General features: G+C 50.3%; 8 protein-coding genes across 8 annotated transcripts; 5 read left to right on the top strand and 3 right to left on the bottom strand.

Annotated features, from left to right (window-relative positions):
- Window positions 1-1,766: 1,766 nt before the first annotated feature.
- On the top strand, window positions 1,767-2,357 carry TRIVIDRAFT_200738 (uncharacterized protein; the record flags this gene model as incomplete). The annotated part of the gene is made up of 2 exons (XM_014101168.1): window positions 1,767-2,061; window positions 2,320-2,357. 2 exons carry the CDS (start codon window positions 1,767-1,769, stop codon window positions 2,355-2,357), a joined length of 333 nt encoding a protein of 110 aa, XP_013956643.1.
- A 353-nt stretch (window positions 2,358-2,710) lies between these two features.
- TRIVIDRAFT_191213 (uncharacterized protein) lies at window positions 2,711-4,735 on the top strand (the record flags this gene model as incomplete). The annotated part of the gene is made up of 5 exons (XM_014101167.1): window positions 2,711-3,001; window positions 3,052-3,216; window positions 3,283-3,964; window positions 4,053-4,254; window positions 4,300-4,735. 5 exons carry the CDS (start codon window positions 2,711-2,713, stop codon window positions 4,733-4,735), a joined length of 1,776 nt encoding a protein of 591 aa, XP_013956642.1.
- Window positions 4,736-5,448: 713 nt separating this feature from the next.
- Window positions 5,449-5,784, top strand: TRIVIDRAFT_221698 (uncharacterized protein; the record flags this gene model as incomplete). Its single annotated transcript, XM_014101166.1, has 1 exon — window positions 5,449-5,784. One exon carries the CDS (start codon window positions 5,449-5,451, stop codon window positions 5,782-5,784), a length of 336 nt encoding a protein of 111 aa, XP_013956641.1.
- Window positions 5,785-7,980: 2,196 nt separating this feature from the next.
- Window positions 7,981-12,034, bottom strand: TRIVIDRAFT_209137 (uncharacterized protein; the record flags this gene model as incomplete). The annotated part of the gene is made up of 8 exons (XM_014101165.1): window positions 7,981-8,884; window positions 8,942-9,191; window positions 9,712-9,814; window positions 9,948-10,227; window positions 10,267-10,448; window positions 10,772-11,708; window positions 11,769-11,875; window positions 11,944-12,034. 8 exons carry the CDS (start codon window positions 12,032-12,034, stop codon window positions 8,267-8,269), a joined length of 2,568 nt encoding a protein of 855 aa, XP_013956640.1.
- A 362-nt stretch (window positions 12,035-12,396) lies between these two features.
- On the bottom strand, window positions 12,397-15,402 carry TRIVIDRAFT_29379 (uncharacterized protein; the record flags this gene model as incomplete). Its single annotated transcript, XM_014101164.1, has 3 exons — window positions 12,397-12,576; window positions 12,622-15,185; window positions 15,282-15,402. 3 exons carry the CDS (start codon window positions 15,400-15,402, stop codon window positions 12,397-12,399), a joined length of 2,865 nt encoding a protein of 954 aa, XP_013956639.1.
- A 486-nt stretch (window positions 15,403-15,888) lies between these two features.
- On the top strand, window positions 15,889-16,817 carry TRIVIDRAFT_137581 (uncharacterized protein; the record flags this gene model as incomplete). Its single annotated transcript, XM_014101163.1, has 2 exons — window positions 15,889-16,108; window positions 16,177-16,817. Coding segments are annotated over 2 exons (861 nt in total), but the record flags the coding sequence as incomplete, so codon positions are not given.
- A 181-nt stretch (window positions 16,818-16,998) lies between these two features.
- On the bottom strand, window positions 16,999-18,867 carry TRIVIDRAFT_29515 (uncharacterized protein; the record flags this gene model as incomplete). The annotated part of the gene is made up of 1 exon (XM_014101162.1): window positions 16,999-18,867. The coding sequence occupies one exon, from the start codon at window positions 18,865-18,867 to the stop codon at window positions 16,999-17,001; it is 1,869 nt and encodes a 622-aa protein (XP_013956637.1).
- Window positions 18,868-19,286: 419 nt separating this feature from the next.
- TRIVIDRAFT_191207 (uncharacterized protein) lies at window positions 19,287-21,263 on the top strand (the record flags this gene model as incomplete). Its single annotated transcript, XM_014101161.1, has 3 exons — window positions 19,287-19,310; window positions 19,367-19,474; window positions 19,542-21,263. 3 exons carry the CDS (start codon window positions 19,287-19,289, stop codon window positions 21,261-21,263), a joined length of 1,854 nt encoding a protein of 617 aa, XP_013956636.1.
- Between the last annotated feature and the right edge of the window lie 527 nt (window positions 21,264-21,790).

Here is a 21,790-nt window from a genome sequence, read left to right as displayed (position 1 = left end):
CATACCCGTGTACTTGGTAAGCACCGAGGCTTTCCGGACATAAAGTTCTCGCTTGGCTTCAATTGACCCGTGATGACTCTGGCTCTTGATAACCTAAGCAAAGGTCAGCAAATCGCATCAAAAGCCGTTGGGCGGATGGAGTCGTGCTCTACCGGTTTGGGATTAGAACGGCGAGAGGGAGTCATAACGAAATTGCAGGCTGCATGAAAAGAGTCACGATGTGCTGCACCCAGTGCTTTCGCGTTACGTGGCGGTGTCTGGTGCACAAAATAGTTGCAAGAGGAAAATTCTTTCTTTTGACAGACGGCTTGTTACGGATAATTTCGGGCGCCGTAATAGATCACATGCAGATATTCAGCAGAGGGAAAGTGCGATTGTATGCCCAATGTCAGGTCGTGATAGCAGTCACGATACTGTACAGGGCAAGGGAGGGGAAATGGGCTAAGCGAGTACTGAGCTTGTATGTAGCTTTTCATATCAAATTGGCTGCAGAGGTACGCGGTGCTGACGAGCGTCCACGTAACGCACACGTACCAGCATGCACCAGTGTGTCGTCACCAGTTAAAAAAAAAAATCCATTTCCAAGGCTGGTCGCTTAGCTTAGCATCACGGCTACAGTAGCGCTTTCAAGTGTGAGATTAGCATTTGACAGAAGCAATCTTTTCTCTCGCAAGAGAGATAAACGTGGCTTGTTATGATCGTGACCGGTGACTCAGCCGGGCGGCACAGCAAGCGCAAGCATGGCCTTCCCCTAATGAGGAGTGATTTACATGGATTATGAATTGACAGAAGATGATTTGGAGTCACGATGGAAATGAGCTGAGGTTACTTTGGTTGTGGATGTCGATTGGTCTGGTGCCGATCTGGTAACTGTAGGATCAATTGCTTGAGGCTGAGCATCTACACTGACTGACAATGGAATGCATCTAGAAGCCATCATCGTCTATTCCTGCGCCGAAGACGAAGAAGAATCAGCAGAGAATACGTCAAATCAGCCAAGGCGCACAAAGTTGCACCCGCAGCGAGTTGTTGTGCGATCCTTTACGCATCCACACCACAGACTCACGACGCTTTTTATTATGTCTTTCGTCACTGCCTGAGCATCCAATCCTTCGTCTTCAGGCAGAACTCGTCATCATCCTTCGTTGGCTCGTCTCCACCCCAGACCCTCCCCCACAAGGCTGGCTCAGGGGACGAACAAGCTTCTCTTGGCTCCCTGATCCATTACGCGCAACTGGTACCCGCATCGACCCGCGCAATGAGTCAATTGGGCAGGCTGTGCGCGGCCTTGCCGGGCTAGTGGTGACTGGATTACGGAGTCCGGCATGCACACCCATCTCATTCATACAAACTACGAGATGAAGGAAGATTTTTTTCTGATGCCGGCAATCTGCTGACGCTAGCTAGCATCGTGGCCATGATGTGGACTGTGGGCCTGGCGCACGCAGCTAAGCTTTTTCCTCGATTCGAGATGTTGCCGGACGGGTCAAGAAGAAAGTTTCATGGCAGCCTGGTTGTGTATATATAGACTGGCTGATGCCTGGTTGTTGTGGCCATCTCAGGCAGACATCAATCAGATCAACAGCAACAAACAAAAGCCACATTCCAGCTCTGGAACTCAAAACAACAAAGGTTTTCTATAACCAACCACCACAATTCTTCAACAAACTCACTCCAAACTGTATGCCCATCAACTCAAACTCACAATCAACATAAGCATAAGCCAACTAACAATCAACAACAGCTCAAACCAATCTTCCATAAACATGTCTCTCATCGGACACCACGGCGGCCTTCAAATCGGCAAGGCTGAACGGCCCGGTCCCTCATTGGGCAAGAAGATCAACAAGGATCAGCTCAAGTCTGACAAGTCCTCATCTTCTTTCGGACAGATGATTGGCGGCATCCTCCACAGCCAGCGCCGGGATGAGGACCGAAGCGAAACTGCTTCCCTCTCCTCGGTTGCTACAGAAAAGAGAGCCTTATTAGGGGAGAAGAAGAGCAGCAGCTCATCCAGGCAAACACCAAAGCTTCCCAACCCTAACGAGACTCTGATGCCTCGTGCGAGATTTTGGAATTAGTGCCATGAGCCGGCGGGCACTGGCCCGCCACATTCGACTTTGCTTTGCTCTTCTTCTTCACTGCATTTCAGGCGAGATGCCTACGGGTTTTTTAATATAGAAGCGTTCAAGGGTGCGATTTGGAGTTGGGACTAGACGATTATTTTACGCGGCATGATATATGTTGAGCAGATGAAAGCCTCTGCTTATTCAACTTTTTGTTCTTTGCTATAGCTATTTCTTTTTATAATCACTATAGAATCTACAGTCTTATCACAACTTTTTGTTCAAGTGTAATCAATTGTGATTGTTTGGTTGCTACCTGTGCAAATGGGAACCTAGGTACCTACAGTGGGGAAGGGCTATCCAGCACCCCAGCGACTAAGAGTTTCGAATGTCGTAACAACGCAGAATAAAGATCTTTTATCACCATTACTTAAATAGATACACGGTTCCTGTAGTATCTACTATTCTCGCTACTTTCTGCTACTATCGCTACTTTCTCTCCATCAAGACAAGACCCTATAGTGATGGAATTCGGCCCGCCACTATGATGGACCAGGAAAAGATTATTAACGAGAATCTCATCGGAAATGGCCTTAATGCCGACCACATTACGCCTCTATTAAGAGCTACCCTCACTAGCAATTATGATGATGAGACTATCTGGAAACAAGCACGTCTATTACGCCGTCACCGAAGCGACACCTCCGCCTCAACCTCTCCCGATCCCGATGTTACCCTCTACCCTACAGACGCCATGGAGCCAAAACACCAGCATCTTCGCAAACTCTTCTGAAAAGCGCGACTATGTGGATAAAATTATTGGACAGGAACTAAGTGTTATGCACGTCGGTCTCCCTCGATTCCACGAGGTTTTCTTCGGTGATGTGGCCGGCCTTCAGGCTGCCTCAGAGGCCGTCTTCGACAAGTATCAGGAGGTGACACTCTACTCCATAACCCCGGCGATGGATGGCGCGGACGGCCAAAGGACGCAAATCAGGATGCTGTTTTAGACTGGTTCGCTAAGCTTTGCGACGATCTAGCAGCCCTTGCAAAAGATCACCATCCGAACTCTTCTCAACGCAGACCCTTGGTGCAGCCTAACAAACCAATCGAGGGTTCCACAGTACCTCGCAAGCTAGACGTTGGGTTTGTGGATGGCTGAAATGCTGCAAATAATGCTCCATACACTTGGTCCGATATCCTTGTTCCTGGGCAGCTAAGGAGCAATCCGTTGGAAGACAAACCATCCAAGGCATGGGTTGATCTAGGCAGATACGCAAGAGACGTTCTTGCTGCTCAAGATACTCGTCGTTTTGCGTTGGGCTTCACACTCTGCGGCTCTCTAATAAGGGTTTGGGAATTTAACCGTCTTGGCGCAATCGCATCTGAAGAATTTAACATTAACAAAGACAAAGAGGCTGCGCTGCGCCTTGTTTCTACAATTCTTGGGTTTCTATGGATGGAGCGAGAACAACTAGGATTCGACCCTACTATTAATTTAGAGGGCGATCGACGGGTTGTCACGATTCAGCGGGATGACAAGACAGAGCGGCTCATACTCGACAAATTGATAAAGCGAGCGCCTTGTATCTCTGGTCGGGCAACCACCTGCTGGAAAGCCTATCCCGAAGAAGACCCTCAGATGCCACTTGTAATCAAGGATTCATGGCAGTATACCGAACGCGACGAAGAAGGAGAGCTCCTTAAGGAAGCGACAGATAAAGGCGTTACCAATGTCGCCCGGTATTACCACCATGAAACCGTCCATGTCCGATCTCAAGTCGATGAGATTCACGGCAACATTCGCGGTGGCCTGATCTCCACAGACGCAAAAACCTACCAGGTGGCGCCATCTTCTCAGTTGCCTGATGACGAAAGCAAGAGTGGTCAAATTGCTGGTGTTAAGAGGTCTCTTCCCAGTCAAGTCGATAGACCCCGCGCTAAACGATCACGATCACGATCAATGTTGCCAACTAGCAGTATTAGCGAATCGGGTACACAGGCGTGTCATTGTGAGAGACTACGGAAAGGCCATATACATGGCGAGCACCACGCCGATTCTGCTGAAGGCGCTTGAAGACTGCATTCAGGGCCATGAATTTCTACATAAAGCTGGCATTCTACACAGAAATATATCCGTTAATAACCTCACGGTGAACGAGGACAGCAATAACCCCTCTTGGCCCTCGTTTCTAATCGATTGCGACCTTGCTATTAAAGAGAACTGATTAAGGGCCTCTGGAGCGAAGACAAAGATTGGCACACGGGCTTTTATGGCCATTGGTGCGCTACTTGGTAAGCAATATTCCTTTATGCATGATATAGAGTCCTTCTTCTGGGTTTTATTCTGGTTATGCATTCACAGCAACGGACCAAATACGAAAGGCAAAGTTATTCCTGAATTTGAACAGTGGAATTTCCTCAGCGTCGACGTGCTGGCCAGGGCAAAACTGGGAACCGTATGTTCGGAGGAAGTGTTCATGGTAACAGCCGGCGATGATTTCACGCCTTACTACCGACAGTTGATCCCGTTGCTCAATGAGCTGAGACAGGTTGTCTTCCCGAGTGGTCAGTTCTGGAGCCGGGAAGACGAAGGGCTCTATAGTCGCATGAGGGAAGTGCTTCGGAGGGGGCGAGAGAGGCTTGAATCTGACGACACCCACGATTGAAAGATCCCAGTCTGACGGCTGGCTTCATGCCTTCCCCAACTTTGTAGATTCTGCCGTGGCAGAACCAGCAAAATCCTTGTTGAACAAAAACAATATTTCACTAATACAAGGCCCGCCACGTGTCAATAGAAATGCTCTACAGGTACCTGAATGGTGAAGCTCGCAACACTCTTGTATCGTGGCGTTGCAGAAAGAGGAAGTCAGCAGATTGGTCAAGCAATGCGTCTACGAGATCCCAGTCAAATAGCCAGCTGGCCGAGGCAGAGCACAGAGAGAACGGAGCAACTTACCCAGTCCAAGAACCGCAAGGTACCAGTTTTGTTCAGCAGGATCACAATCAAACGCTATATGCCAACCGGATCTTTCGCGTGTTTAGCTATCTCGCCGGCGGGACGGTCTATAAATCAGTATAAGGCTGTCATTGACCTCATCGAAGCTCTTTGTGATGCTATTAAAGTGCATCGATCCCTCTACATGGATGGAAAAATCTTACACCGAGATATTTCCGAAAACAATATTACTATCACCAACCCAGGGAATGCCAATGGCTTTAAGGGCAAGCTCATCTACCTTGACTCAGCTAAGGAAGAAGGTAAAGGTCCTAGTGAGGCCCGGTATCGGACGAGTACGATAGAATTTATGGCAATTGAAGTTCTTCTAGGAATTTCACACACAAATCGCCACGATCTCGAAGCATTCTTTTGCGTTCTAATATGGCTCTGCGCTCGTCGAGGCTGGGCATTATCGAGAGCGTCAGCCCGCCGCAAAATAGTATGCTATCGCGGTGGTATACTGGAGGCTACGAAGACATTGCACGAATTAAGCGTGTTGATATGGACAAAAGTTGGCTGGAAGTCGTTCTGAGAGAATTTCCGGATGTTTTCGATGGTGTTAAGCCTTTGTGCAGGGCAATAAGAGATGTCTTATTCCCGTGTAAGGACGGTCTCTTCACTGGCACTCCACAGGATCCGAATATCCTGTATGATCCAATTATTAAAGCATTTAATGATACCATAGCAGGAATTGGGCTGGGAGTGCTAAAGAGGTAATGCGTTCCTTGTCAGTAAATGAACTATATTAGAGATTTACTTCTGAACAGTGTCACCTGGTGATTGAAAGCGAAGTGGTAGAGACAGTGACAGTCCTTCCAATGTTTTTTTTTATAATAAGAACTCAAAATGGATTGACTAATCTTGAACAGATATCACTGGCTGTAGTAATCGCTACAACATTCTGGAGTGGTGCTTGGACTCTAATGATTATAGACAGTTGCGTAAATGGAAGTTTTCCGCCCTTTGAGCGGCTGATTCGAGAAGGATCTCTGTTGTTGAGGAATGCCTGCCAAAGTCATTGAAATTGAAGATGAGGAATCTACTTAAGCCAGAAAAAAAAAAAAAAAAAAACAAGTATGAAAGGAGAAATAATATGGTTCCGTGCTCTTTCGCGACCTCCGTCTGGTGTTTGTGATTATGACGCAGCAACGGGATTGGTCGACACGAACTGAAGCTCGTCGGTCTGGGGCTCTCCTCGGCAAAGAAAACAATGCTCTCCATCTGCACTCTTTTGGGGGCCAAAAAAAGTCTTGGAGCAAAACTATTGCAAAATGACGTGGCTCAATTCCCAAAGAACTAACTAAATTTAAGCCGCGTATGCATCCAAGGTAGCATTGTACGCAGGATGTCGGGCGTTTGATGATTTAGTTCGAGACCTTGTGATACAAAAGTGTCTCTGATTCCGTTCTACGGCTTGGGAAAGGAAACCGGAGAGCAAATGTCTCGCATCAAGGGTGACAAAGGAGACCGGGCAGCAGATATCTGGCGGCAGGGTTGAGAAACAGCAGGGGTGAGAAAAGAAGCTGGGCAGAAAATGTCGGGTTGCAAGGGTGAAAAGGAAACCGGACAGGAAATAACAGGCATCAAGGGTGAATGAGGCCTGACAGCAGGGCTGAAGAAGGAAACCGGGGAACAAGGGTCTTACAACAAGGGTGAGAAAGGAGCCGGACAGCACCAAAGGCCTCGCAACAGGCATCAGAAAGGAAACCGGACAGAAAATATCTCTCATCAAGGATGAAAAAAGGAAACCGGGGAACAGGGATCTCGCATCAATCAGGGCTGAGAAGGCAAACCGGACAGCAAAAATGCCTTACACCAAAGGGTGAGAAAGCAAACCGGACGGCAGAGTTCCTGCAGCAAGGATTAGAAAGGAAACCGGGTAACAAGGGTCTCTCAACGAGGGTGAGAAAGGAATCCGGACGGGATATTTCTGGCATCAAGGTTGAGAAAGGAAACCGGATATTAGCAGCAAAGGACTCGTAGCAGGGATCGGAAAGGGAACCGGCCAGGAAACATCTATGTAGCATCAAGGGTGAGAAAGGAAACTGGGGAACAAGGGTCTCGCATCAATCAGGGATAAGAAAAGAATCCGGACAGGAAACTTTCTAGTATCACGGATGAGAAAGGAAACCGGACAGCAGCAAAACGCCTCTCAGCAGGGATCAGAAAGCCAACCGGACAGGAAACATCTGACATCAAGGATAAGAAAGGCCTGGCGGCAAGGATAAAAAAGGAAACCGGGGAACAAGGGGTCTCACATCAACCAAGGTCGAGAACGGAATCCGGGCAGCGAAGTGTCTCACGCCAGGGTCGAGAAGGCAAACCGGACAGAAAAATGTCTCTCACATAGCGGAAGAAGAGACTTGAGCCGACAAAGATTGTGCGCTCTTATCCATCGCGGGCTCATGATTGCCGTGTCTTGCTCAGAATGTCTTGGCAAAGGGAGCTACTATTCTTCCTCTAACCCATATAGAATGCCCTCCAAGCAGTATTACTCCCGCCACCGCTACTATACTAATAGTTTCCTGTGGGCACGGGAGAGATCGGCGCCATGGAGATCCAATAGCGTCGATTCTTTTCCAAGGGAGATGAGGGCTTGCAGGGTACTCCGCACCGCTGGTCGAGATGGCTCCCGCGTTGTGCTCATGTGGTGCGAAAGCTGAGGACTCCCTTGCATTCTTTGCGTCCAAGTGTGTTCCGTCGTAGGTGCCAGGCCTTGGGAATATCCAATAACGCAATGTTGATAACATATCGAGTACTTGTAGCCTGCATAAATGATACAGAGTATATTGAAGGATGTGGTCATTCAGCTGTCTCATGATGAATTCAGAAGGGGGAAAAGAGGCTGTTGGGCTCTGCGACTTTATTCACGACTTGACACGAAGCGTCATCAAGTGGTAGCAGGTCTAAGATAAAACAGAACGAATCAATTCAAATATCAAAACAGTATCCTATATGCGTTGACTAGTGCTGTTACTATCACAATCTGGTGCACAGTCATATCGCTTCCCAAACAATCCCAAACAATCCCAAACAATCCCATCTATGCCCTTGCATGATCCATTATATCCTGGCGGCCCATTTTATGCATAGGGTCAGCCCAATCGCACTCATTGACATAATGCTGTCGATGATACAATATTGTCCATCGAGAGCCTCAAAGATCCAGAGGATCGTGAATGGAGTCCATCCAGGCACTCTATTCAGCCAAAATCTGCTCCGCAGTTCTCTTCATGTAATCATCCTCGTCCCATCCATATCCAAGAACATGAACAATCTCGGCATGGTCAACCAAGATGCCGCTCTTCCAGTTGCGTGCATGCGGCTCAATCGTGTAGGCAAAGCCTGCGTGCCAGAGAAAGGTGTCCACCTCCTCCACAGTGGCTGCAGTGTTTTCGCCGTCTTCAATCAGCTCGTAGACGACCGCGATGCAGTTCATGTGGCTTCCAATAAGCTTCCTGACCTTGTGAACCTCCTTGTGCGTAGCATGCAAGCTGATGGGAAGCTCTTCCCACAGATCACTATGGAGCTGCAGCCAGCCGAAGCATTTGGCCATGCGCGGCATCTGCGAGATGAACTTGGTGCCTGGAGGCGGCATCTCCACGCTGTCATCCAACTTAAGCTTGCCCACGCAATTTTCTTCGCAGAATGCGAAATAGTTCTCCGTGGCATCCCGTTTTCCCACGGGATGATCGTACACCAAAACAGGCTCAGTCGCCACGGATGCCTCCATCATCTGGAGGACGGCGGCATTTTGGCACTCCCGCTGCATCGAGTAGTATGTTCCAAACTCCTGGGGAGGCACTTGGTCCCAGTACTGTTGATATCACATCGTCAATGAGAGTAGGTACTCGCGAGACGAGTTGTCACTCACAACTTTCAAAGCGAATGGTCCTTCTTCGCCGAATTTGACCTTCCAGACGTAGCCATCGGCTCCGCCTCCAAGTCGAGACTCAAAAACAAGAGTCTTCGGATCAAAGGAGCAGCGGCGAAGCCGTGGGTGGTTAAAATCTCGGCCCCTAAATCGGGGTGGCCCCTTCATGTACTCATCATCGAGGAAGGGCCTGGACATTGTCTGTAAGCGACGGCGTTCAGCCGCGTAACGATCGATCGGAGGCATCGTGCTATTACAAGTCGTAAGGGAATGTTTGATTAAAGAGCGAAGAATGAAGGATAAAAGAAGGAGGAAGAGGAAGAGAAAAAGGAAGAGGAAGAAGAGCAGCAGATATAGGACATGATGAATGCTGGGGGAGGGGGGATGGATGAGACAGTTGCATGAATGACTGAAGCGGTGGCTTGTCCAGTGGACGGCGTCTCGCCAATGGCCATCACACCTATGCCCACGGCGGCCTCGAGATTCAGTCTTACATCATTCATGGAGAACTCGCAGCTAATTAAACACTGCCCAGCTGATTGAGGAAAAAGCAAAAAAAAAAGCGAGTTGTCAGGTTTCACCCCTTGCATAACTGGTGGCCAGCCCCCTCCTCTAGCGGGGATGTTGGTATCGGAATCACAGTTTGTCGTTAGTCGGCGCGGTCGAGTTTTGCACTTTTCCCCCATTATGACTTTATGCAGAGTACCTGGGCTTTGTCAATCTAGTGTTGGAGCTTTGTTTGGTCTGGAGAGCTTCGGCGAGACACTCACGTGTAGTATTGACGCGCGGTTGGGGTCCCATGATGACGACAATACCACACGATCGAGGGGTTCATAGAGTCCATGATGAGCCTCGACCTGTCATAAAGTGAACCTAAAAGGTGTATATGGACACATATGAGGCTTCTGAGGCTTCTGAGTACAATAGGCTTACTTTAGCCCGGTTCTCAAGGGAGGCCGAGACTGTAGTAGACATGGTTAGCTCCAGCTTTCAAAGATCTCCTCACGGAGACCATGGTGACGATTGGCCGACAGAAAGTGCGCCGCTTTCCTCCCATACAGAAGTTCGAAGGCCGAGTATGTGGTTGTAGAATGTACAGAGGCGTTTAGGGCGTGTACAGCGTGCGGCAACAACGAAGGCCAATGTCCCTGGTCGTATTTACTCCCCATTAGTGCTCGCAAGCTGTGAGTAGCTGTCTGTATAGCTCTCTCACTCTGCCCGTTGGCTTGCTGATGGTATGCGACACTGGTGTGAGTGTGGATTTCGGCGACCTGGCACAATGACTCCTACAGATGTGATATCAGTTTTGGGTCTTTATTGTATACGAATATGTATGGGAATCCCCAATCCAGATACACTCGCTCGATATATTCTGATGCCCATTGTTCCGCCGTCCACGTTGTCTTCCCGACGAGGTACCTGACGAATTTGGTAAGTTTATCGACTATGAGCAGAATAGCGTCGGAATCGTCCGCTGCCAGCGGAAGACCGACGATGAAGTCCAGGCCTAAGGCTTGTAATAGCAGCAAGGGTATATTCAGTTTCACAAGAACCTTCTATCATCAAAATATGGCTCCTTGATTGTTGTAGTGATATAACTGGTCTATCCTCCCCGTCTAGAAGCTATTGTTAAGAATGTCTTCATTCATCTTGACCATTGATGGGCTATACTCAGACGAGTCCGCCCCCGCCCCAGCATCGAGGAGGATATCGTCGACAATCCTTTTGCTGGCTTCTCGCGCTGTATTAAAAAAAAAGAGAGAGACAAAGATGTCAGCCGCTTTCAGATTGTCATAGCCTGTAGGTATTTGATATCAAGAGAGAACTTACCCGGCGTCTGAAGCAGTTTCGAGGGCGGTAGTGCAAACTGGATTGTCTTGGGCGGGCTCATGCCGAGATTATCATCGTCATCGCTGTCCCAGTCAATCTCATGCGTCTTTCCCCCAGAGGCTGCAACCCCCTCCATGGCAAACACGTCTTTCGTCTTTTTCGCAGCGGCAGGGGTCTGCACGCTGACACCAGGCGTTCTAGGAGCCTGACTTGCTGCTGCTAGGCGCTGTCTTGCATTACCCTTGTACGGGGACATGAAAGCTTCGCTTCGCAGTTTTGGAATGGCAATCTCGGGAGACGACATGGGATCGTCCTGCCACATTGGCACATCTCTCTGCTGCGGCGGCGGCAACTCCGGCTGCTTGCCTTTCAGAGGAGATATTCGAACGCTCGATTTGTGAGGCGTCGCCTGCAACCGGTAAGTTTTGTCAAGGACGCGATGCAATAGAGGATCCTTGTTGCGCTGGCCCGATTCGCCTCTGTTTTGCAGGTTCGGCAGACCCCTTGGTGTTGCTGATATATCCGGTAGTCGTGCCGTATGCTGCGCAAACAGGATAGAAGAGTCCTCTTCTCCATCTGATTCCTGCGCCGCCATCGTAGCGCCCTCTTCATCAGCCATCTCCCGCCTCATGGCCTCGTAAGAAGATTCAAGCTGGGATACGTCGGCTTTGTTGGTTCGACTGGCCGGGGGACGAGGCGTGCTTCCGGCCAGCTCGGCGTCGTTTAGCATTGATTCATCGCCATGCAGTGCCGAGTGGTGCCCAGCGGCGCTGACCCTCGTTGCCTCTTCCTCCAAGTCGGCCGTTACGTCAATTGTCATCTCGTCTTGCATGGCGGTGCTCTCTTCTGCGCTCGTCTCGTCTTGGTTCCCGTTCGCCTGGTCTTCATAGCCGGAGAGAGACACGTTTGCGGATGACTCGAAAAATTGTTTCCAGAACTGGGAAAAGAAGCAATTAGTTTTCAATTTGCGAAACGGTTGCTGGAGCGGTTGTCATACCTTGGAAGCTTCCCAAACAGCTCGCGAGTGCTCTCCATACTGCTCCACCAGCGGCAAGATGCCCGTTGTTACGATCCTATGGGCCTTGCTGAAATTGTGATCAATCTCTGGAACATAATCAGCTCCGAGAACAAGGACGGCGGAGTTCTCACTGCCAGAGAAGCGATTAACCTACCTTGCAGCGTCAGAGTGATGGATTGCTCCAGCTTCTCCAGCTCTTCTGTCAAGCTCAGATTGCGCTGCGGCGCGACGCTTTGTTGAGACATTGTGCGATGGGTGTGTCTAGGAGGCGAATGGGTTTACGGACAGGCAAGGTGAAGCTGACAACAATCCCTGCGCCGATTCGCTTGGTGTCATCGTCATTGTTTAGTCTGCTGTCTCGATCGCGTGGAGACGCGATGAGGGGCAAAATGGCAACTTTTTGGCGGGCGGTCAATGGAGGGGCAACTTGAAATTGATGTTCACACCAAGTACAACAACAGAACAGAGCACGCAAAATTAAGTCTTTATAAACACTTGCAAGTCGATCAACTCGATTTGTGCGGTTTATGATTTTTTTCTTCTTCTATTTTTTATAGTTGTCTCTCTTCTTCTATGACAGGCTCCTTTGCCAAACCAATCATTCCAGCTACCGCTTGAGATAGTAGTCAAACATGTCCATCTTGACCAGGAGCTGAGCAACCATGCTATCGTCGCCAGTCCCGTACTGCTCCTTGAATATCCTGTCTTCTCTCCCTCTCTTGCCATCTGTGCGCCGAGCCTTCTCCGAGAGGCTGCGGCAGACTGTGATGAAAATCTGCACCTTCTTCTTGAATTCTGCATACAGAATTGATGGGTCAACATCGTCCTCCACCCCCAAGCGCTGTAGCCTTATGTGCTTAGCAAATCGCAAAATAGTATTAAAGATATCCTCCAATAGTTTGAGGACTGGCTGCTGCTTCTTTCGCAGAAACAGAGCAAGCATGATTCGATCCAGGACAAGTGAATGAAGCTCCTGCAGTTTGTCAGGGCTCTGGACCTCTTCTGATGAGCTGTTTGTAGTTGGCCGGTGGAGATCCGCCTCAATCTTGTCCAGTTTCTTCTCAAATACCCGCCAGGGAACAGCAATGCCCGTATCGAGAAAATATGCCGACACGGTGGACACAAAATGCTGTGCTTCTCTTACGAAGCGGAGTGTTGCATTGCCGGGATCTTCCCATTCACGTGCCAGGCAGTTTGCGTCGCGGAAAAGCTGGTTGACAACAAATATCATCCGCAAGACCCTCAGCAGGAGCTTGAAGATGTAATCATACTGCATCAAATTCATCGGCGTGATGATGGGGCTCAGTTGTGGCGGCGCAGTGTAGGAAAGGCGGAGAAAGTCCAATGCTTCGAGGGAATCGGGGTTCATGCATTTTTCGATTTCCTCATCAGAAAGGTCTCTCACGGCAAAGCTCATGTTGCCTGGCAAGCCGGAAACCTCCTTGTCGAAAATACGTTCATTCCTCACGACTTTATTCCCTTCTTGATTACCACTGTAGCATTCAGAAAGTATGCCCATCAATGCCAACCGCAGCTCTGAAGTTGCAGGGGGCCAGTTGTCGCGCCCACCAAGCCGCAAGCCCATGACACTACTTCTCCTCGCGACTCCTGGTTGCGCTTTCGCCGACTCCATATCAGGGTCAAACAGAGCATGGGAGAGGCGGCTGCAGAGAATACCATTTCCAAGTAACTGGAACTCTCGCTGTAACTTTAGATGGTCTCGCAGATTGTGAGCGGTAAATAGGAGCTTGAGAGTCTCCTTGTTGACCACTTGGGCCTGTGCCGACGCAATAACGCCAAACGAAAGAACAGGAAGCAATGTCCAGTGGGGAGTAGAATTCGAGAGCTCAATAGCTGATGCATGTGTTCCACAAAGTCTATCACGCACAATCCTACTGAGAGGATCCTCTGCGTCGTGTGTGGCAACTGGCTGAGCAAACTGCTCAATGGACGCGGCAATGCGCTCTTCCATGCCAATCTGATCTAGTCCGAAGAATGTAAGGATGGACTCGGGCTTATCGGCTACTGAGTAAAAGGATATTTCCATAGGGTCAAAAGCGTAGTCCGAATGGCTCGATTGGATGGCATCAACCAGGCTGTCTCGGTACGCAACAGCACGACTCTCAAGGCGCAGTATGGCATCCCAATCATAAAGCCACTTGGCCTGAGGAGGATCGCTGGATGCAATGACATCTTGCTGAGCTAGTGGGTGGTCTTCATGGAAAGTGCGGATAAATCGCAAGTTGCGCCCAGTCTCAAATATTGTCTCCGTGACATCGTCGGGCATAAAGCGCGGCATCTTGCCTGCGTCCAAGACATAGTCGACCTCTGCGAGTTCCCGGCCGAAATCATCTCGAAACACTCGTGCCTCGACCTTGACAAATCCTTTGCTTTCTCCGACATTGGACTTGGTAAAAGGTAGCCCTTGCTCGCGTCTTGTCCCAATCCACTCTTCGAGAAACTCGATCCACGGCCCAGAGACTCTCCGCAGCACTTCTCGCATAATCTGACGGAGGTATTCCTCGTTGCTATCCACCGTATATGCCTGATGAAATACGAGGTTCAGGATATCCTCGTCCGTAAGACCATGGCGAAGCTGTGACGTGAGCGCCTTGAAGGGCCTCAGAATAGCCACAACCGAGTTGACAGTGGATTGTAGCTGCAGAAGCGATCGAGGATTTCGCCCGTTAAAAGCCACCCATTCTTGAACAACCTGTAAAACCTGGCTGACAGTGCTGGCGAGGGCCACACCACATCGGCTCGGATGTTCTGAGTAGGCAGATTGTACAAAGGCACGTAGACCCATCAAGGTACTTCCGCATCTCAAGCACTTATTCTCAAGCGCCTGAAGGACATTGCTAGAGTACCCCGATGCCCTCATTTTAGGAAGTGAAGGCCTGAGGCTCTGAGATCCGTCTTTTCTAATAAAGAGAACGGACTCTCCACCAAGTGCCAAAGCCAGTAGCGAAGACAGGTATGTCTTCGTATCAACCACAGGAACACCGACATTCCTGAGCTTGAGAGGGTCGCTTGAAGAGAATAGTAGAGCATCGTACGCAGCCGGGCCAGCCTCGGTAACCATCATGGGCTGATATTTTGTGGCTGTATTGCCGGAGAAAAACCCCTCCCACGCTCGATATGGAGGCTTGGGTTTGACGGGCATCCCTGGCTCTAGCCATATGTCTGGCATATCGTCATCATCATCGCTATCGAGGGCCGCAGAGAGGTCTTCAGATGGCCTTTCGGGCTCATCTACGGGATTTAGTGGTGCATTTGGCTCCTCTGTGTCTATTGCCTCGGCAGAACCCGTGGGGATATCGTGGACAGGCAGTAGCTTGAAGAAGCCATCGTGGGTTGGCGTTATGGGATCGAGCGCGAAGGGATCCGCGTCTGCACCTGACAGAGCATCTGGCCACGAAGAGAAGACGAGATGTAAGCGTACGAGATCTCATATCATATCAAAGAAGAAGAGGCCGAGAGCCAATTGCTTACTTGTGAGATCGTTGGAAAAGAAGCTGGCCGGTGCCTCTGCCTCCAAGTCCAGCAGCAGCTTCGAGGGCTGCCAGAAGTTGGGGATGGCAAAGACATATTCCTCAGAGCCATCGCTGTCCATGGCTCACAGCAGGTTCAGCTATGGATGCATAGAGGACAGGATACGGCAGACGCGCCAGCGGAGGCCATGCGCGTTGTCGATGAACAGAGCCAAACTCCAAAAAGAGCGACGATCATGGAAGTAGTTGATCCATCCATATCCCCAAATACTGAGCACGCGCTAGAGCAGACCTCTAAGGCACTAATGTTGAGCTGCTCAGGCGGCCCTGTCAGCGTGCCCCGCCCTGCAGATTAGTGGCACAGCTCCCTGTTATGATCTCATGCTCAATGGATCAATGCGTTTAGCTTTTTCGAACTCTGCCAGCGTCACACTTGAACACTCTAGCTTTAATTCTTACTTTTCTATCGTCAAGCTGCACTTTTCTTATCCGCCGTCAACATTGTCACCCGATGCTGATTTAGGATTAATCTTGTTTCCTTCTTCATTTACTATTCCTCCTTCACCATCACTACTCTTCAGATCTTATAGCCCCGAATCTTCGTCACAATGCCTCCAAAGAAGCGCTCGCGCCTGCAGATGTCTTCGACGCCAACCACCATTCGAGAAGACAGTGCCATGGACGTTGATTCTCCTCGGATAAGCGCAACGCCAGGCTTCCTCTCTTCGGCATTCAAGCCCATCATACCGGTCACACCGTACGATAATCTCTGGACGGACGACCAGATCTCTTCACTATTCAAAGGCGTCATTCGCTGGAAGCCTGCTGGTTCGTTGCGCCCGATCGAGCTGAAGCTTCAAGTGTTTCCATGCTGATCAAGGATACTCTCGTGTTAGGGATGCATAAACACTTTCGAATGATAGCAATATCGGAACACCTGCGCAACCACGGCATCGATCCTGATATCCATCGTCACACACGCATCCCCCACATCTGGGAGAAGCTACGGACTTACTACGATCTCGACCTGATTGACGAGCGAGAGTACTTTGACGACGACGAAGCAGAGGACAAATATGTCGAGTTCTCTCTCCCCTTTCACGAATTCGGCGAATTGATGCTGCAGCGCGCCATTGCGGATCCGAGCGAAGCACCCACGTCTCCTCCCCAGCTGGAGCTTTCCCCCCCGCCCCAGAAGCGTTCGCGAGCTAGCACCGCGCCGAAGACGAGGGGAGCCTCTGTTGAAGGCGCCGAGAGCAGTGCTGCTGCTTCTGCAGCGTCACCGGCACTGAAGCCGACAAAGGGCACAAGAGGCCGCAAGAGAGCAGCTAGTCAGTCCAAATTCGAAAAAGAAAGGGTGGTGGAAAATTCTGAAGACGACGAGGACGAGTCAGAGGAGGAGGATGAGTCTGGCTCGGAGGAGAGTGACAGTGAAAGCGCAGAGAGCGGATCTCCCGCCCCGAAACCAGCGAGAGGGGGGCCGGGCAGAGGCCGTGGAAGAGGACGCGGACGGGGCAGGAGAGGCAGAGGTAGGGGCAGCTAATGAAGTGTTGAATAAGCTGCGGGATGGTGTGTGTGGTTTCCGTGGACTTGGTATAGCGGCTTGGATCAACAGTCAAGATACCCGAGTTTTAAGATATCCTTGTGGAGTTGTAGGGTTATTATATCATTTCGTCCCCTCTTTCTTAGCTACGTGATTATTGTTCTAGCTGTTCCCGTCATGCATCACTTTCCTCCTCATCCTCATCTTCATCCTGCTCTTCTCCACCTTCGTCTTCGTCTATCCCTTGGCTGCCCTCCTCTGCTTCTTCTTCTGCTTCATCACCTCCCTCGTCCCCAGCTTCTTCCTCAACCACCATTTCCTCCTCCTTCAACCTGGATTCCGGCTCCGGCTCAGGCTGTGGCAGCGTTTCCCACTCGCTGTAGTACAACAGCTTGCGAGCCCAATCCCGTCCACTGGGATAAAAATTATCTAGACTCTGGTTCGACCGTCGTGGCGGACCAGGATCTTGCATTTTAGGTAGCTCCATGGGCGGCTTCTTCTGCAGCACATTCCACATTTCGACTTCCGCCTTGTAGCTAGCATATTGGTCAATTTCCTCGGCTTGCCTCTCCTTTTGTCGTTCCACGGCTATGCACGCCTTTATAGCCTTTTTTGTAGCTTTATCAGCCCGGATGTCCATAACCGAGTACTCCAATATTTCCATTGTCTCCATGTCGATTTCTTGCTCTTCCACGTTGGTAGGAGACGGTGATCTGCTCGAATCGGAAAGATTATCTGGGGAGCCATCTTCCTCGTCCTCATCACTGTGTTGAGTCGAAAAGGGGGTATCTGGCTGCGCCTGCTGTTGTGGCCCAGCTGCTCCCTCACCAGATAAGGCCTGTTCCACTTCCTCATAAGTCATGCGCTCTTCATCAAGTTCCTCATCCCCTTCGGGAGGGTCTTCGTAAACATCGAGACGTAATCTACGAGCACTCTTGATCCAAGCTTCATTCGACTCGCCAGCCATATTCAGAGACGAAATGGCGGCTTCGGCGTCCTGTAGTTGTACCATTTCTCTGACTTTGCTTCCCATGGCATTCTTTGCTCTGATCCTAGACATAGCCATGAAAAGCGTCGTCTGAACAAGTCTTCGCGTGACTGATATGGCTAATGAATGAAAATCATCAAACGTTGTAGCCCACATCGACGGAGGTTCTTCATTAACTGAATTCCAGTTGTTGCCAGGAACTGAAGAGTTCATAAACATGCGTGCTGAAAGCTCCAGCCATTTTGACGCATGAAAGAGTTGAGCAAACTGGGGCACACCGGCAGAATTTGCGTCCTGTCGATGAACATCCCTGCTAAGCTTCTTAGCAACCTTTGGGGTGATTTCCCATACATCTCCCCACCGATTCTGCTCCCGCAACTCCTCGCGTGCTTCCTGCTTGAGCGAAATCTCATCCGCGGCTTCTTCTTGAGCATGGCAGCACTGCTGACTGATCTCCACAGCAGCAGGATACTCTGCAAACTCCAGAATTGAGCGAGACCCGTGCTGCTGCCTCAAATCAGAGGCTTCTTGGAGATGGTGCAGGTAGTGGCTGACTTCTGCGATGCTTTTGCTCCCAATCTTGGTGGCGATGCCAGGCAAGTCATGTTTCCCGAGGCGTGCTACGGCTTCGAAAAATTTCAGCTTCTCTGCCGCAGACCAGGGTGTGAGACCAATTTCACCGGCGGTGGGCAGTTCTAGGTCACCAAAAGAGCTCTGCTGCGCAGCATCCTGAATCTCCTTGTTGAGAAGCTCCAGGTATCCAAGATTAAGTTCACTTCTTTGTCGTTTGAACGGCCTATATACCGCTATCGTGTCATCCAAGGGTCTCTTAAGAGGCGACCGCAGATCCTGACTTTCTGCTGCCGATAAAGCATTTTCGTCGTCGTCTTCTTCAACGTAGTCACTTTCTTCACTATCTGGCTCTCTATGCCCTTCATATCCGGTGCTCAAGTCAGTTTCCGCGACTTCGTTGGAAGGCCTCTCCGTCTTGATCCGTGGTGGTGAGATGACGGCAGCATCTTGTTCTTCATATGAGAAGTCGGAATCTTGGTCCATGGTTCGGTCACTGGGGCGTTGAAGATTGCACTGAGAGGAGAGAACATTGTAGCAGCGACCGAATCGGGACCATAGATTGAGTCTAGGGAGAAATTGGCGTTGGATCTGGTATCATTTCTGATATACCTTGAAGACATGCAAAAGATGAAAGCCGGAAAGCTGCAGCTATAAAATCATTCGCGGTATCTTTCAGTAGCCTTAGCTGACTCAGCCACATCCACATCCACAGGCACCGCATTAGTGCTTTTTCTCGACGCCACAGTGGCTGAAAAAAAGGTTTACATAAGGCAACTTACACCAAATCTTTGCATCTTTTCTGCTAGGATTTTCGTCCAAGACTTAGAAGAGTGAAAGTCCATCTCGAACGGCATTACCATGTGCAATGCTACAAACCGTCGTGCGACGTCTCTTCCGGCCTGATGCTGGGACTGGCGTCCCCTCAGGTTGGAGCAAGGTCAACCAGCTCAGAAAATATGCGGCCGCTGCTCTCAGCAATAAGTTGAAGCTCCGAGACTATCAACAAGAATGCATCAAATCCGTAGTCTTGTCTCTGAAGCGAGGACATAAGCGAGTTGGCATATCTCTGGCCACCGGTAGTGGCAAGACAGTAAATAGCTCCCGTCTCTTCTTCTTCTATACGATGTAACATGGTGGAGCTAATTCACTGCCAAAAGGTCATCTTTACTCAGCTCATTGACAAGGTCCACGACCGCGTCAAAAATGCTGACCAGACTCTCATCCTGGCCCATCGCCGTGAGTTGGTTGAGCAGGCTGCTAAGCACTGTCAGCTTGCGTATCCGGATAAGAGGATTGAGATTGAGATGGGCTCTCTCCATGCGTCTGGCACGGCGGATATCACCATTGCAAGCGTCCAAAGCATAACCTCAAAGGGTCGACTGGACAAGTACGACCCTTCAAAGTTCAAGCTCGTCCTTGTCGACGAGGCCCATCACATTGTTGCGCCGGGCTATCTTAGAACATTGAAGCACTTTGGTCTCGACGAGAAGCGATACAACTCGCCCATTCTGATAGGAGTATCGGCTACGTTTTCTCGATTCGATGGTGTCAAGCTTGGCGCCGCTATTGATGAGATTGTCTACCACAAGGACTATGTGGACATGATCTCGGACAAGTGGCTCTCGGATGTTGTCTTTACGACGGTCGAGTCATCCGCCAACTTATCCAAAGTCAAGAGCGGCGCATTCGGTGACTTTCAAACGGGAGAGCTATCCAAAGTCGTCAACACCGATATCATCAACGACATCACCGTTCGCAGCTGGATGGCCAAAGCCCCGGACCGCAAATCGACCTTGGTTTTCTGCGTCGACCTGGCACACGTCTCAGGCCTGACACGGAAATTCCGCGAGCACGGGTTTGACGCTAGATACGTCACCGGCGACACGCCAAAGGTCGAGAGAAGCGCCATTCTCGAGTCCTTCAAGAAGCGCGAGTTCCCCGTGCTCGTCAACTGCGGCGTCTTCACCGAGGGCACCGATATCCCCAACATCGACTGCATCGTGCTGGGTAGGCCGACGAGATCGCGCAACTTGCTGGTGCAGATGATTGGGAGAGGCATGAGGCTGCATCCGGACAAGAAGAACTGCCACATCATCGACATGGTCTCTAGTCTTGAGACGGGCATCGTCACGACGCCAACACTGTTCGGCCTCGATCCGAATGAATTGGTCGAAAAGGCCTCAGTCGATGACATGAGAAAAATCAAGGACCAAAAGGCAGCAGAGGCGGAACAGCAACAGGAGAGCTCGGGCGCCAATCCAACCTCTTCTCCAGCAGTGACCTTTACCGATTACTCCTCCGTCCTGGATCTCATCGCCGACACCTCTGGCGAGAGACACATCCGCGCCATCAGCCAGTACGCATGGGTCCAAGTCGGCCCGGAGCGCTTCGTCCTCTCCGCCCCGAGCGGATCCTACATCCGCATCGAGAGGCTCGCCGAGCAAAAGGGCGCCTCGGAACCCACCTACCACGCGCTCGAGATCCGCGCCCTCCCCACCGGCATAGCAAAGTCCCCCTATGCCGCTCCGCGCGAGATCCTCAAGGCCGCGACGTTCAACGACGCGGTCCACGGCGCCGACAGCTACGCCGCCAGCGCATTCCCCCACACTTTCATCCACCGGCACCAGTCCTGGCGAAGACTACCCCCGACGCAGGGCCAGGTGGACTACATCAACAAGCTCCGCGGGAAGAGCAAGCCCCTGACCACGGGGGAGCTGACAAAGGGCAAGGCGGCCGACATGATCACGAAGCTGAAGCACGGGGCTCGCGGCCAGTTTGCGAGGATGGAGGCGGAGCAGCGGAGGCGGGAGAAGACGAGATATACCCTTGAGACGAGGCAGGACAGGGAATACGTCAGGGTCGGGCCGCTGTCGGCTTGATCTCCTCGCGGTCGACTTTTGTTATTGAAATATTGCATTTTCTGGAGTTCAATGGGTGTTTGGGAAGAGATTATGGGACATGTATGATGTACACACTATATGAATATGGATGAGTTGTAAGATGGGTGCTTATGGAAAACAAGATACTCCCAATATATATATAAAACGCAAATGCTAAAAGATTTTCGACCTACGAGCCTACTTCAATATATCGAGTATCAGACAGAAATGATCTATCACGGAGCAAGGCATATCAGAAATTATCGAAGCGAGATATCACAGCAAAAGGAACTCTTTTTTCTTTTTTTCATGAGATCAATAGACACCAAGCTTTCTTCAGTCAGATACTGCGTCAAGATGACCATATGTGTGATTGGGCATAACCGCTTTTGTGCCATGGGTATCATGCGTCTTTCCATTCGACAGATCGTAACCGTACATTGTGTAGAACCAAAGACACTTTTTTGTGCCCCCCCTTTCCACAACCAAAAAAATCAATGTTTAAATAGGGGGCCACCAGGCATCTC

The sequence above is a fragment of the Trichoderma virens genome (assembly GCF_000170995.1).
Source record: "Trichoderma virens Gv29-8 chromosome Unknown TRIVIscaffold_6, whole genome shotgun sequence".
Taxonomy (NCBI): Eukaryota; Fungi; Ascomycota; class Sordariomycetes; order Hypocreales; family Hypocreaceae; genus Trichoderma; species Trichoderma virens.
The sequence above is the reverse complement of the archived record's forward strand: the minus strand, read 5'-3'. Positions and strand labels throughout refer to the sequence as shown.